The 14773-nt window shown below is 42.0% G+C and overlaps 1 protein-coding gene across 2 annotated transcripts in view; it reads left to right on the forward strand.

Moving 5' to 3' along the window:
* Nucleotides 1–14773, forward strand: part of GTF2F2 (general transcription factor IIF subunit 2) — a 166842-nt gene that overhangs the window by 23528 nt on the left and 128541 nt on the right. The window contains exon 5 of one of the 2 annotated variants that reach the window (XM_050951319.1): nt 3884–3922. The exons of the other annotated variant lie outside the window; for it this stretch is intronic. Within the exon in view, the coding sequence (XP_050807276.1) occupies nt 3884–3922 (39 nt within the window). The remainder of the gene's footprint in view (nt 1–3883; nt 3923–14773) is intronic. 2 annotated transcript variants of the gene reach the window in all.

Here is a 14773-nt window from a genome sequence, read left to right on the forward strand (position 1 = left end):
CAAACTACGGCTCGCAGGCCAGATCCGGCCCCTCAGGGCTTTGGATCCGGCTCGTGGGATTGCCCCCTCGTGACACCATGGGCCCCACGCTGCTCTCAGAAGTGGCCGGCACCAAGTCCCTGGGCCCCCGGGGGAAAGCGGGGCCAGAGGGCTCTGTGCATTGCCCTTGTCTCCAGGCACCGCCCCCCACAGCTCCCATTGGCCAGGAACAGGGAACCGCGGCCAGTGGGAGATTCGGGGGAGGTACCTGGAGGCACAGCAAGGGCAGCACATGAGGAGCCCTCTGCCCTCTCTCCCCAAGGGCCACACCGCTTCCTGAAGCGTTGTGGGGCTGGGGACAGGGCAGGCATGCAGGGAGCTTACCCTGGCCCCGGTGCACGCCGCCGCCACCCCGGAGCCGCTTTAGGTAAGTGGTGCTGGGCTGGAGCCCAAATCCCTCCTGCACCCCAACTCCCTGCCCTGAGCCCCCTCATACACCCTGCATCCCTCCTGCACCCCAACCCCCTGTCCTGAGCTCCCTGTTGCACCCTGCACCGCTGTGCACCCTTCTCTGAGCCCCCTCATATACCCTGCACCCCTGCTCTGCCCCAATCCCTTGCCCTGAGGCCCTTCTTGCACACCGCACCCCCTCCCACACCCTGCACTCCCTCCCACAGCCCAACCCTCTACCCTGGCCCTGCGTACAATTTCCCCACTCAGATGTGGCCCTCGGCCCAAAAAGTTTGCCCACCCTCGTCTTAGCTGAATAGCAAACCTTACGTTGCTCAAATGCTGAGAAATGACTTGTAGTAGAGCTTACTTGAAGACTAAGAGTATATAGACTCTGGAATTATGAAATAGCTTTCTATAATGATCAGGGCTTTTAGAAAATTGCAGACCATAATTTTGTTGTAGAAACTGCAACTTTTTATAGTTGCTGTAGATTTGACTGGCATTGTGACCCATTGCACCAAGTCACAAAGCAACTCGCTCAGATTTGGCCTGTTTGCTTTCCAAGCCAGGTGAGGGACACAGTGTTCTGTGCTGCTCTACTGCCTTGGAAGGGAGGCTGCATGGCTTGGAAGAAGCTGCTGGAGCGTGTATGTGATCCTGCTCCGTCTGGGGTTACCTAGGGGAGAGGGGGCATGACTTCATTCCTTGTCAGGAAACAGGTTAAGAGGAAGCCTGAGACTTAACCCCTATGGGAGTGTCGTCTTGTGAGTGTCCCCATGTTGATGTTTCCCTGCACTAAAACCACAACTTAAAAGTGTCTGCAACTTGTGAACCAAAAAACATGACTCTTACAACCTTAATAATGACTTTTTTCTCTTATTTTGTATCCTAGTTAGGGATAGATTATCTCTTAGTTTGTCCATTTGAGTCTTCAGTAAGGCTCGTACATTGTGCTTACAGAATTTTGTGGAAATAAATTACTTGTACAACCAAATTGGGATACTGTTTACTTTAATGTTTGGGTAATACCGTACAAGGTATGTATGACAAGTATAACATGTTAAAGAGGCATCTAAACAGGAAAAGACATGTTATGTTACTCCTATGGGAATAAAATGCCAGTGTATTTGAATGTTGCTAGGTATCTGCACTAATTTTGAGGATGCTGTAGGACAGGAAAGCTATAATATATCCTCTCTGTGTAGATATATGTGATAGTTGATTTTGTTCTCTCATTGAGCAAATAGTACCCTCTGTCATGAACCGTTGAGAGGCAGTGCCCAGAGGGAGATTTTTTTTGAGAGAGTTCATTTTTTCTAATGCCTTTAGTCCCCCAGCCTGTCAGTGCTCACAGGCACAAAATGAGGAAACAAACTGAACTAAAAAAAAAGAAGACTCATTGAACTACAGTGATAACACATGCAAAGAATCCTGTGGCACCTTATAGACTAACAGACGTTTTGGAGCATGAGCTTTCGTGGGTGAATACCCACTTCGTCAGATGCATGTCTGCATGACATGCATCTGACGAAGTGGGTATTCACTCCCCAAAGCTCATGCTCCAAAACGTCTGTTAGTCTATAAGGTGCCACAGGATTCTTTGCTGCTTTTACAGATCCAGACTAACACGGCTACCCCTCTGATAAGTGATAACACACTCTAGGATCTAAGTAAATAATCTGTAATGGTAGCTTTGGCAAGTCTGTTGAATTGAGCTAAGGACAAATATCTCCTGTTGGTGTGACACTGTATCAAAAGGAGGAAATACTGTTTTTATTCCTAATCCTGGAAAACATTTAGGAGAGGTGGAGGCAGGGAGAAAGAATTAAGTTTAGTTTTGAGTTGTCATACTTCTGTGCAGAAATGTATCTTTTAAATTCTGTAGGGTTCAATTCAGTAAAATATATCCACGGTCTTCCATCTCTTGCAAGGTTGTGTATCTGTAGTTTGTGCCATGCAGACCTTAGTGTAGGGCAGGGGTGGGCAAACTTTTTGGCCTGAGGGCCACGTTGGGATTGCAAAACTGTATGGAGGGCCGAGTAGGGAAGGCTGTGCCTCGCCAAACAGCCTGGGCCCTGCCCCCATCCACCCCCTCTCACTTCCCGCTCCCTGACTGCCCCTCAGAACCCCTGACCCATCCAAAGCCCCCTGCTCCTTGTCCCCTAACCAACCCCTCCCGGGACCCCCCACCCCTAACTGCCCTCAGGACCCCACCCCCTATCCACCCCCCCCGCTCCCAGCCCCCTGACTGCTCTGACCCCTATCCACACCCTGCCCCCTGACTGCCCCTGAAACCCCACCATCCCTTATCCAACCCCCCTGCCCTGGCCCCCTTACAGTGCCACTCAGAGCAGCATGTCTGGCAACTGCGCCACCTGGCTGGAGCTAGACGCGCTGCTCGGCAGGAGTGCGCAACCCCGCTGCCCAGAGTGCTGCCCACACGGTAGCATGGCTGCGGGGAGGGGGGACAGCGGGGGCTAGCCTCCCCGGCCAGGAGCTCAAGGGCTGGGCAGGATGGGCCTGCGGGCCGGATGTGGCCCGCAGGCCTTAGTTTGCCCACCTCTGGCATAGGGGATAGGATGCTTGTAAGTTTCAGCAAGGTACTTCATCACTCTCTTTCCCTCCACTCCCACCCCTTTCTGTCCTGTCTATTTTATTATAAATGCCTTGGACCAGGGACTCTTTGTATATACAGTACCTAGCACAAAGGGGCTCTAGTCTCATTTGGGGGCTGTTTAAGACTACAGTTCTAGAAACAATAATAGTCAAATGGTAAATCAGACAGCTGTGGAAGCAGGGTTACAGAAACAAACTCTTATTTTGGATTCTAAGCTGCAAGATAGCTGTAGAATAGACTGAGAGGTGGTTATCTCATGCTAATTAACGAGCACTACCCATATTCTGGAAATTCTTTAAACTCTCCATCTGAAACCAGGCTATATATATCTAACAAACTATAGAGATTTAACTTGGTTTAACTGTATCCAGTCTTCTCCCCATTTCTATTCCTTGCAAACTATATGAGTGCAGATCTCTCTTCAGATCAATCTGCATTTCTAAACCCACAAAATAAAATGAGTTTTGACCAGCATTGCCTAGTGAAGTAGAAGGTTTCTACTCATTATTTAAATCCAGTCTTGTCACTGACTCAACATAAGCAGCGGGCTGCACTCAGATGGAGCCCTATTAACAGGAGCTTAGGGTGCTCCTGTATGGAGTTTGTTGTGGGCTTGGACTCCAAATGAGACTTTTGTTGCTCTTTGTGGGGAATTGCCTCTTTCAGAGTATATTGATAAACTCTAAGGAAATGACTCCTATGTTTGTGCTATTTCTCATCCCTTTTATCCACTTGTATATTCTTGGATTTTTGCAAGTCACTTCTTAGACATACTTTAGAATAATTTTTGTCATAATCCAAGATCAAAGAAACATTATTGTTCTTTTTCTGCAGAAAGCCAACCAGAAGAAAAATCTGAGAACAGCAACGCTGGTAAGTGTTGAACTCAGCTGCCTGGTACACTTGAGAAATGCTTTGCATCTAATAAAGAAATCCTCATTTTCAGTTTTTCTATTTTATTTTTAGTGTGCTAATTTCTTAAAGATTTGTTCAGGGTGACTAGATAGAGAAACACCATATATTTGAAAAATAACTTGAATTGATTGACAGCTATAATGAGAGACTTAAATTATTCATAGATTTTATAAGAAATGTAAAGTTGTTAGGAAAGGAAGAATAGTAAATCCTTAATATTTCTTGGAATCTTTTTTTAAGTGTTTGGATTCAGTATTTCTGTTTTTGGGTTGGTGTTTTTTTGTGGTCTCTTGTTTGATAATTTGTAGTTTATGTTCTGTCTGACTTTTTGATGGGAAAGTATTTTTATTCTGTCTCATTCCCAAAATGTGGTATTTGGGTTTAACCCTACAGAGTCAGAAATCAAAAAAGGTCATATACTGGTTGTATTGCATTAATTCGATTCTGCATACGTAACTGTTGTGCACAGGATATAATTGCCAAGGAGGAGTCAAGAAAGGAAAAAATAATACTTGGATCAGTAGTAAGGTGATTGTTTCAAAAGTGGCTTATCAAATAGGGTTAAAGATGATGGTGATATTTAAATCAGTTCAAATTGATGGAGCACACATCAGTGATCTTTAGTTCAGAGAGCCACTGGGATAGGAAGTTCAGCATAAGAAATATCTATCCGTTAATGCGCAACACGAACACTAATAAAATAAACTCTGCATATATACATTTTGAAAAGATGAGATCCATTGTCTCTTTCAAATTGTGTGTCAAAGCAAGCATTTTAAAGAATTATTTTGTATAATAACCAATCTGTGTATATTAAGATTTCTTTTCTAATTGTAGGAAAACTACATTTTCAAATGATGAGCTGTAGTTGCTACAATAAAGAATGTAATAAGCATAGAAATTACATTTTGTGCTCTTACTGAAAGGTAGTGTAGGTATGGTATGAAGGAAGTCACACATACATTTGGACTACCTCTGATTAGTCACAGAAAATCAGATATGGCTTGCCTAGAAACAAACTGTTCTATTGATTTTACTAAGGTCAGCAACATGTTTATATATGATTATGTTGCTGGAGTTTCCAAATGAGCACATGAGAGCATGATAGTGTTAAGTGTTACTTAGGAAAAGGTCCAGTTCCTCTTTTTTGAAATGAAAAGCTTTTGTTTGATGGAGAATGAAAATTATCATTAAAATGCAGAAGGAAATAAGGGCCAATGTTAAGCACGAACTTGGGGAATGGGGATATTAGACACAGCTAACATAAAATTTGGAGAGAAATTAAGTCTTCTCAGAACATGGATTACCATTTGCATGTACAAATAAAGTACAGTAAGGGCTATGATGACACTCAGTATATGGTAATGAAAGGGATTTTAGATTTAGATGGATTGCAAAGGCTGGCTTCTTCCTTTTTTCCCCTCAAAACAATCCTTAAACACATGTCCAATATTAACTGTTTCAGAAAGACTCACCAGAATATTATTACTCATCCACCTCCATATAAATCTCTTAATGTTCCAATATTTTGACTTTTATTTGAATCACATCTTAACTTTAAAGGTTGCTGAAAGAGCATACCATTTAATTCTGGGGTACTGAGAATAATTATTTCTGAGAAGGGATAGATTTCCAGTACTGAGCTGATTGAGATGCTTTCTGATAAAATGGACTAACCATGTCAAAGGGATCATGATGAGTGCTTAGAAATGTTTGTGTTGGGAATGCATTTGTACAATTCCATAGTATATTTGTAGTTGGGAATGTTACATGATTATTTGTTAAAATCTGTTCATTCTGATTACTGTTTTACTCTTGTATTTTATGTGTGTTGTGACTTAAACAACTTGCCTGTAATGAACTTAGAGGTGAAAGTTTTATACTACACCTCTATCACGATATAACGCTATCCTTGGGAGCCAAAAAATCTTACCATGTTAATATTGGACTTGCTTTGATCCACCAGAGTGCGCAACCCCACCCCCGAGCACTACTTTACTGCGTTATATCCAAATTCGTGTTATATTAGGTGGCGTTATATCGAGGTAGCGGTGTACCTGGAAGCTGAGATTTGTTGTTTTCAGCTCGTGTACTTACAGCAGCTAGTAATTGCTAAAATCTTTCAGAATGGTACCATTTATGTTGTGTTGTATTTAACATTATTTTATTGTAAATATTTTTCTTTTTCTTTTTTTTTTAATTGGACTGCAGTAGAACTGTCACACTCCATTCCTCTTCTGGGGAATTATTAAATTATTACCTCTCTCACCACAGACACCCTATATGATTTACCCATGTTGACCACATGCTTACATGTAAATAAGTGCAGCAGTTTGGGATTTTGTTGTACCTCATTATTATTTGTATTGCAGTAGTGCTTACAGACCTCAGTCAGGGATTGGAGTCCCATTATACTAGGCTCTTGTGTACACATAATGAAAAGATGATCCCTACCTGATGAAATTTAGAATCTAAAAAACTGGAGACGGGGGATGGATACTAATAAATTAATGGATGGACTTGCATCACAGCGTTTACAGAAAAAAATCTTGGCTGTCACATTTATTTTATTTGGTTAATGCATCTACATACAACATACGGTACAACTATACATACAACTAAACATGTATGTTTATTTACTAGTTGATATGAATGATAAGCTATGTATCTATGAAATACCTGGAGCCTGTAGCAAGCCAACCATACACTTCACAGATCTAAATTCAGGTTTCAAAATCTTGACATGAATTCATAGCAAGCCCTGAACAACTGCTATTTAATGCATATTTTCCTTTTGGACAACTTGTCACTTGTATTCTTTTCCTGAACTTGCCAGTGGGCAATCTTGATGCCCTCTGTTCTGGTGGGAAGAGGTGCATCCTTTTTACAGTTTCCCTTGTGCATTCAAGCAAAAGGAGTTAATTATTTGATCTATACCTCAGGCAGTACAGCATGAACCTAGTGTGTAAGTTTTGTCTGCCACAAATATTCATGTGCTGGCAAAGTGTAGACACAAATACTTAATTCTTAAATTGTCTGTAGATAGATAAACTTAATATAGTAAGAAATGTGAAATAATCGTGAAAGAAAGGAAATAATTTAGAGTATTTTAGGTTTTGATGACATTTGCGCTGGAAAAAATGGAATACAGTGCAAACAATTCTGTAGGGCAGGGAGAGCAGTAAAATTTGTATGGAAGTTTCTATAAGGTTATGTAATTTTGTGCAACAATTTAAGAAAGATTTGCTGTTAGGCTCAAATTAGATTTCCTTTCTTCCGCTTAAATATTTCAACATATATTTACTAATAATGTTTTGAAGGAAAGCTGTAACTCTGTGAAATATGGTTATCAACAAGAGTTATGGTGAAACACTCCAATGAATTACTCTCCAAAAACAAAAAAAACCTAATCGTTAAAAAACCCATTCAAGTGTGAAATGTACCGTTTTCCAGCTTGTGAAGTCATATGTGACAAGGATCTCTAATTGCCCTCTGTTCAAGCAGCAAAGAGTCCTATGTCACTGTATAGACCAACAGACGTATTGGAGCATGAACTTTCGTGGGTGAATACCCACTTCGTCGGATGCATGACTTCTATTCAGTGTCTTCAGGAGTGAGCAGATACACACAACATTTATATTACAAATTCTTCGGTAGTGCCTGGAAGCCCTAGTCAGGATTGAGGCTTCATTTGCTGTACAAACACAGGGTAGGATAACAATCCCTGCCCCAGAGTGTATACAGTCTAGATTAAAACATGGTACAACAAAGGATATTGCAAACATTGGGAAGAAGTAGGGAGGGAATACTAGTGTAAGGGGGAGAGCATGCATGAACATGGGCCAGCAATTATAGAAATCCCTAGTGGCCAACTATACATTTCAGTATACTATGAATATTTTATTATAATTGTTTGCTTTAACAGTACTGTCATGTTGTTTTCAGCTTGCAGTGCTCAGCAATTAATGTTTACCTCAATTGTAATTTATTTCAGTAATAAAAAGGAAAGTTTGTGCCTCGTGCAGACAATTTGACTTCACTTTAGAGCTTTCAGTCTAGATCACTACTCTTGGCATGTGCTGTCTGAACTGAAGGCCACAAGGTTCTGTTCTAAGTGCAAAGTTTGTGTTCCTTTCCAGAGTTCCGTGCCTCTCTAGACATGTCAGACATGCTTTGGTTGATGTAGTAGACTAAACCAAAATATTCTCCTGGCTCAGATTAGAGCGTTTGCAGGATCTTCCTCCATGTCCTCTGTGATGAATTCCCAGAGTGAGCCTCACATTACACAACCAGCCTCCACAGACTAGATAGAGGATTACAATGCCTTGTTAGTGACCACTGCTACTTTAGGTGGGGATCCCGGATGATAAGGTATCTTCAATTTCTCTGGCAGTCTCTGTAATTTTTTCAGAACAAATGAACATGTATTTTTCCCCTGTTTTTTTCAGTTCTGTGATGCAAAAGCATTATCTTCTGCTGACTTCAGAGATGATGGTGGAAATATTGAGAGAGTTGAAAGCCTTAGACAAAGTACTCTTAGTATTAATAAGACTAGAACCCTCAAAGGCCTTTTCTTGGTCTTACTGATTTTTTTCAACCAAGCTTGCTGGACCTCTAATTTATTTCTCTGTGTCACTGGTTTCAACATTGAACAAATATACTGCTTCCTCCCTAGTATTTGCCACAGGGTTTAACATCTCTGATGTATGTAAGCATTAAAGAGCAACAAACTCTACTAAACTTCTTGTTGCAATTGCTTATTCTATTTGTTTCTGAATACTTACTTCCCTCATAACTAGTTTGTTTGCTTAATTCTCCTTCCTTCCTTCATTGATAGTACAGGTCGGGAGTGAATAAAGAAGCTGTTTTTCCTCAATCTATTTATCATCTGTCACAAATTTGAGATCTGTTTCTAACGTGTGAGGCTGCAGTAGCATCTCTTTATTTAGTAATTTATATTAAACTATAGTTGTGAATTTCCTATTCCCCAAACATCCACAAAAAAGCACTTTCTGGCTGAAATTTTGCATATGATAAGCTAAAGCAGAATTTTTTAGTAGTTTTGAGATCAATCAGACTCATCCATTTGAGATATGTGACTTCAAAGAAACAACCACTGTTTAATATTTGGAAAGGTCTTCTATTGTGTGTCTTTGTCATTGCATATCTCAAGAGTGTGGTGTCTGAATGCCAATTTCTCACATTTTGTAGGCTTCAGGTAGAACTAGTGCTTAAGAGTATTTTTAATTACACAGTTTGGATAATAATAGAAAAGGTATTTGCTATGGAGAAAAACAGATTTCTGGTTGCTTCTCTAAATTTCCACAAAGATAATATATTTTGAGAAGACTCATGAGCATCTAATGCAGTGTTTCTCAAACTGGGGTCACCGCTTGTGTAGGGAAAGCCCCTGGCGGGCCGGGCGGGTTTGTTTACCTGCCCCGTCTGCAGGTCTGGCCCATCATGTCTCCCACTACTGCGGTCGCTGCTCCAGGCCAGTAGGAGCTGCTGGAAGCGGTGCAGGCCAACGGACTTACAGGCTGCCACTTCCAGCAGCCCTGGTTGGCCTGCAGCGGCGAACCACGGCCAGTGGGAGCCGCGATTGGCTGGACCTGCAGATGGGGCAGGTAAACAAACCAGCCCGACCCGCCAGGGGCTTTCCCTACACAAGCGGCGACCCCAGTTTGAGAAACACTGATCTAATAGCTATCCAACATAGGGATCTATAGCAGGCTTTGGTCTGCTCCTACCTTCTTGCACCACAGAAACCTGCTCAGAAACCTCCAGTGATTAGATATACACACTGTGTTGTTTATATGTGTTCCCTCCAACAACATCTTTATGGTCCTATGCAGCAATGCTATTTACAATGTTCCCTGTGCTTTTGGCCCTTTCTCCAGGGCCTGAGGAGCAGAGGTCTCCCTTCTCTAGGATCTTTTTGAGTGGGCTCAATTAGCCTGTTCATCCCAATCCTTCCTTCCTTGTGCCCTTCTTATCAGTCTTGAACTGATGGGCTAAATGTCTCTTTAGCTCACCCAGCGTCCCCTCCCCACCTTCTTGGGATAATTGAAGTTAATTATCTGATCAGCTTTCTTTGGGGAACTAATTGGTGGCAGAGTGATCAACGTAGGGGCTCACCTATTAACTCCTTGCACTCTGTCACAGGATCATACAAACAAAGACCATGCTATTGTAATTCTCATATTCATCAGAGAATGCAAACACATTTTTCAAGTACAGTCAAACCTCGCAATAATGTGCCTCGCCATAATTCGAAATTGCATATACCACGACCACAGGTTGGCTCCCCTTTAAGGCATAATACAGTACTGTACCAGTGGTCGCCAACACCATGGCAGGGGAGAGAAACTGCAGGCACGGGGCCGCAGCTTCTCTCCGGCTTCTCCGGGGCTGCAGGCGCCGGTGCTCTGTCCCTGGCAGGCACGGGGCCACGGCTCCTCTCCCCTGCTAGGCACTAGGCGGTGCACATCAATGCACCGTGTTGGGGACCACTGACAAACTGACTGGCTTGAAACCCCGCTATACCGCAACCCCGCATTTATCGCGATGGAAGTATTTGGACCCCAAACATCGCGTTATAGCGGGGTTTCACTGTACCAACTAATAGGGTTCCCTCATCATAATGAGTGGATAAGCCAAGGTAAGGGGTGTGTGTGTGTGAGTTATAATACCAACATTAACTAAATATTTGGAGACCCTTTGCGTGGATTAATTTTAAACAATCACCTAATTTTTTTACTTTAAAATGTTGGTGTGTTGACTTGAGCTCAGAAGTCTTCACGGTCTAATAGTGATTTAAGTGAAAAGCTATTATGTACAATTGTAATTAACAGTTTGGGGACCTTTTTATTTCTGAAGCAGCAGAGTAATACCCTATTCTAGAGGTTTCAAATGAACAGGATTTGTTTTAAATGACATGTCTGTAATGGAAATGGTGTTAATCTATTGCCACTACAGGTAGAAACTATTTTTTTAAAAGACTGTTTCTTTAGCTGCATGTGGTACTTATACCACACTTCCGTAAAATCATTATCCAGAGTCTAGCACTGCTATTAGCAGGTGACTGTACTTTCCTCTCCTTTCTGTTTACCTGATTACTAAGACTCTACAGCTCTCACACTCTTTAACATCGAACCCTAACTTCCTTCTGGAGTTCTCATCTCACTTCTCATCCACTCTTATTTCTGTGTAAATGATGATCTCTGGAAACAAACATTTAAGATTACATTCCATATATTAATATGTAGCATTTTTATTTTAAAAGTGCTTTATAAACATTAATTTACTTGTCTCGAATGTCTTACTCCTTCTCGACTTCTTTAGTGAATGCCACACCCTTATCTCCTCATAGATTGTTTTTAATTGACATAGCAGAATTACCTCTCTTTTTCATTGGACTACTCTTGACTTCACTATTAGTGGCCACTTCCTTGTTAAGTTTAACGTTTCTCCCTTAGGGTTGTCTACATTAGGAAGGATTATCTAACAAAAGGCTAGCCAGCCCCAGCCTAATCAAAATCTTTTCACTAATATAGACATAGGTTAAAAACTTAATACCCCTCAGTTTAGCTGGTCAAGGTAACATGTTATCTAAACCTGACCCCTTTTTCTAAGCTAGACAAACTTTAACAAAATAACCTCTACATCTCTTTCTCCAGCTGATTACTCAAAAATTTTATTCTTCCCTAGTCTAGATGGGACAAATCCCCCTATGATGGTTGGCTATCTAAATTCTGTTCTCTTGCTCTTATATAGTTTACCCCATTTATCGTAAATCTAGACAGTTCCTCTGGTATGACAAGCACCACAGGGCCTATAAAACTACTGTCTGGTACCTGGAGGACTCTGGTTTGTGTGTTTGCTATGACATCTTCAAATCTTGCTTGACTTAGTATAGCACCTTTTTCAGAATGCTTAAAATTCAATATTCTGTGTCTAAGTGCAGAGGTTGCTGGCAATCTTCAATTCCTACTGAAATGTAACCTTCCCGTTATATCTTTAATCTTCCATCCCTTTCTGCTTTGAAAGAGAGTAACTTTGCTAATGTTCTACCTAAAGATAACTATCACCGCCACCTGAGCTACCTTTAATATCTGTGATTTCCCTCCCAGGACCAATAGCTTCCTCTTCCCCTTCACTCAGTTTGTTTTCTATCTGCTTGCTTGTTCTAGTCAAGTCTCTTAGACCCCTTCCGGATGTTTTCCTTTCAGTGAATAAACGCACCTCATTACATAATGCTGTTCCTTTTTGTCTTGTTTTCTCTTGCCACTGCCTAACCTATCACACCAATCAACTGAATCACTACTGAATTTTCAGCAAAGAATCCTGTGGCACCTTATAGACTAACAGACGTTTTTGGAGCATGAGCTTTCGTGGGTGAATACCCACTTCCTCAGATGCATGTAATGGAAATATCCAGGGGCAGGTATATATATGTGTGCTAGCAAGCAAGCTAGAGATAACGAGGTCAGTTCAATCAGGGAGGATGAGGCCCTGTTCTAGCAGTTGAGGTGTGAAAACCAAGAGAGGAGAAACTATGCCTACCTTCATGCCTCCAGCTTCCATCCCGGGCACATCACACGATCCATTGTCTACAGCCAAGCACTGAGGTACAACCGCATCTGCTCTGACCCCTCAGACAGAGACCAACACCTACAAAATCTCCACCAAGCATTCTCAAAACTACAATACCCGCACGAGGAAATAAGGAAACAGATCAACAGAGCCAGACGTGTACCCAGAAGCCTCCTACTGCAAGACAAACCCAAGAGAGAAACCAACAGGACTCCACTGGCCATCACATACAGCCCCCAGCTAAAACCCCTCCAACGCATCATCAAGGATCTACAACCCATCCTGGACAATGATCCCACACTTTCACAGGCCTTGGGTGGCAGGCCAATCCTTGCCCACAGACAACCTGCCAACCTGAAACATATTCTCACTAGTAACTGCACACCACACCATAATAACTCTAGCTCAGGAACCAATCCATGCAACAAACCTCGATGCCAACTCTGCCCACATATCTACACCAGCGACACCATCACAGGACCTAACCAGATCAGCCACACCATCACTGGTTCATTCACCTGCACATCCACCAATGTAATATACGCCATCATATGCCAGCAATGCCCCTCTGCTATGTACATCGGCCAAACTGGACAGTCTCTACGGAAAAGGATAAATGGACACAAATCAGACATTAGGAATGGCAATATACAAAAACCTGTAGGAGAGCACTTCAACCTCCCTGGCCACACTATAGCAGACCTTAAGGTGGCCATCCTGCAGCAAAAAAACTTCAGGACCAGACTTCAAAGAGAAACTGCTGAGCTTCAGTTCATCTGCAAATTTGACACCATCAGCTCAGGATTGAACAAAGACTGTGAATGGCTTGCCAATTACAGAACCAGTTTCTCCTCTCTTGGTTTTCACACCTCAACTGCTAGAACAGGGCCTCATCCTCCCTGATTGAACTGACCTCGTTATCTCTAGCTTGCTTGCTAGCACACATATATATACCTGCCCCTGGATATTTCCATTACATGCATCTGAGGAAGTGGGTATTCACCCACGAAAGCTCATGCTCCAAAAACGTCTGTTAGTCTATAAGGTGCCACAGGATTCTTTGCTGCTTTTACAGATCCAGACTAACACGGCTACCCTCTGATACTGAATTTTCATAAATTAACTTTTCAGCCATGAGTGTTCACTTTTTGGGGGGCACAAGTGAGATGTTTTAAAAGCTTACATGGAATTTTTTAAATTAATTTTTCCTTAGATTAGGACTTAAAAAAATCATATCTACCTAAAAAGTATTTTCATCTCAGACTAGTTGATAATTATGCAGTTGTTATAGTTGCAAATGCAATGATAATTTAAATAAGACATACAGTTGTTTAAAAGCTTTTTTAAAAAATAATGCAATGTTAAAGTGATGATATAAAACACTGGTCATTGGGGAAGCAAGCATTAATCTCTCTGGAACACTCCCACACTAACATCAACTTTGGGTACACCATAATCAGCTTCAACAATGGAATCCTAAAGACAAGAAACCCACGAATCACCATACCTACCTTCATAGGTCCAGTAACTACTCCAAACACACCACAAAATCTGTTATCTGCAGCCTGCCACTCAGATACCACAGAATATGGTCTGAGGAGAAAGCCTCGGATAGACACCATAACACAGTTAAAACCACCTTCACCAAACAAGGACACTCCCCCAGAAAAATAGATCTCACCAGGGAATGGGCCACTCAAATACCCCAGGAGAACCTGCTTTGGTACAGAAATAGAACCTCCTCTGACAGCAGACCTCTACTTGTCAGTTACCACCTGTACTAGGATTCATATGGGGTATCATCAAATAACTACAACCCATACTCAGCGGTGACCCCATCCTGAAAGAATTCTTTCCTGAACCCTCACTTCTGGCCTTTAAACAACCCCCCAACCTCTTCAAGTTCATCATCAGAAACAAGCTTCCCAGAGACCAGGACACACCAATTCATAGCAGCACCAGACCCTGTCAGAACAACAGATGCAAAACCTGCAGAGACATTTCCACTTCTACAATAATCAGCACGCCCCCGCAAACCCATCTTTCAAGAGGCATGTGTAGGATCCATCGATGTCACATGTGGTATACCTCATTCAATGCATTAAATGCCCCAATCACAATTAAATAGGTGAAACCAGATGCTCGCTGTGCTCTTGAATGAACTCTCACAGAAAAATGATAAAAGACAAAAATACACTGTTACCTGTGGGCGAA

Source organism: Gopherus flavomarginatus, chromosome 1 (assembly GCF_025201925.1).
Source record: "Gopherus flavomarginatus isolate rGopFla2 chromosome 1, rGopFla2.mat.asm, whole genome shotgun sequence".
In the NCBI taxonomy this organism is placed as follows: Eukaryota; Metazoa; Chordata; order Testudines; family Testudinidae; genus Gopherus; species Gopherus flavomarginatus.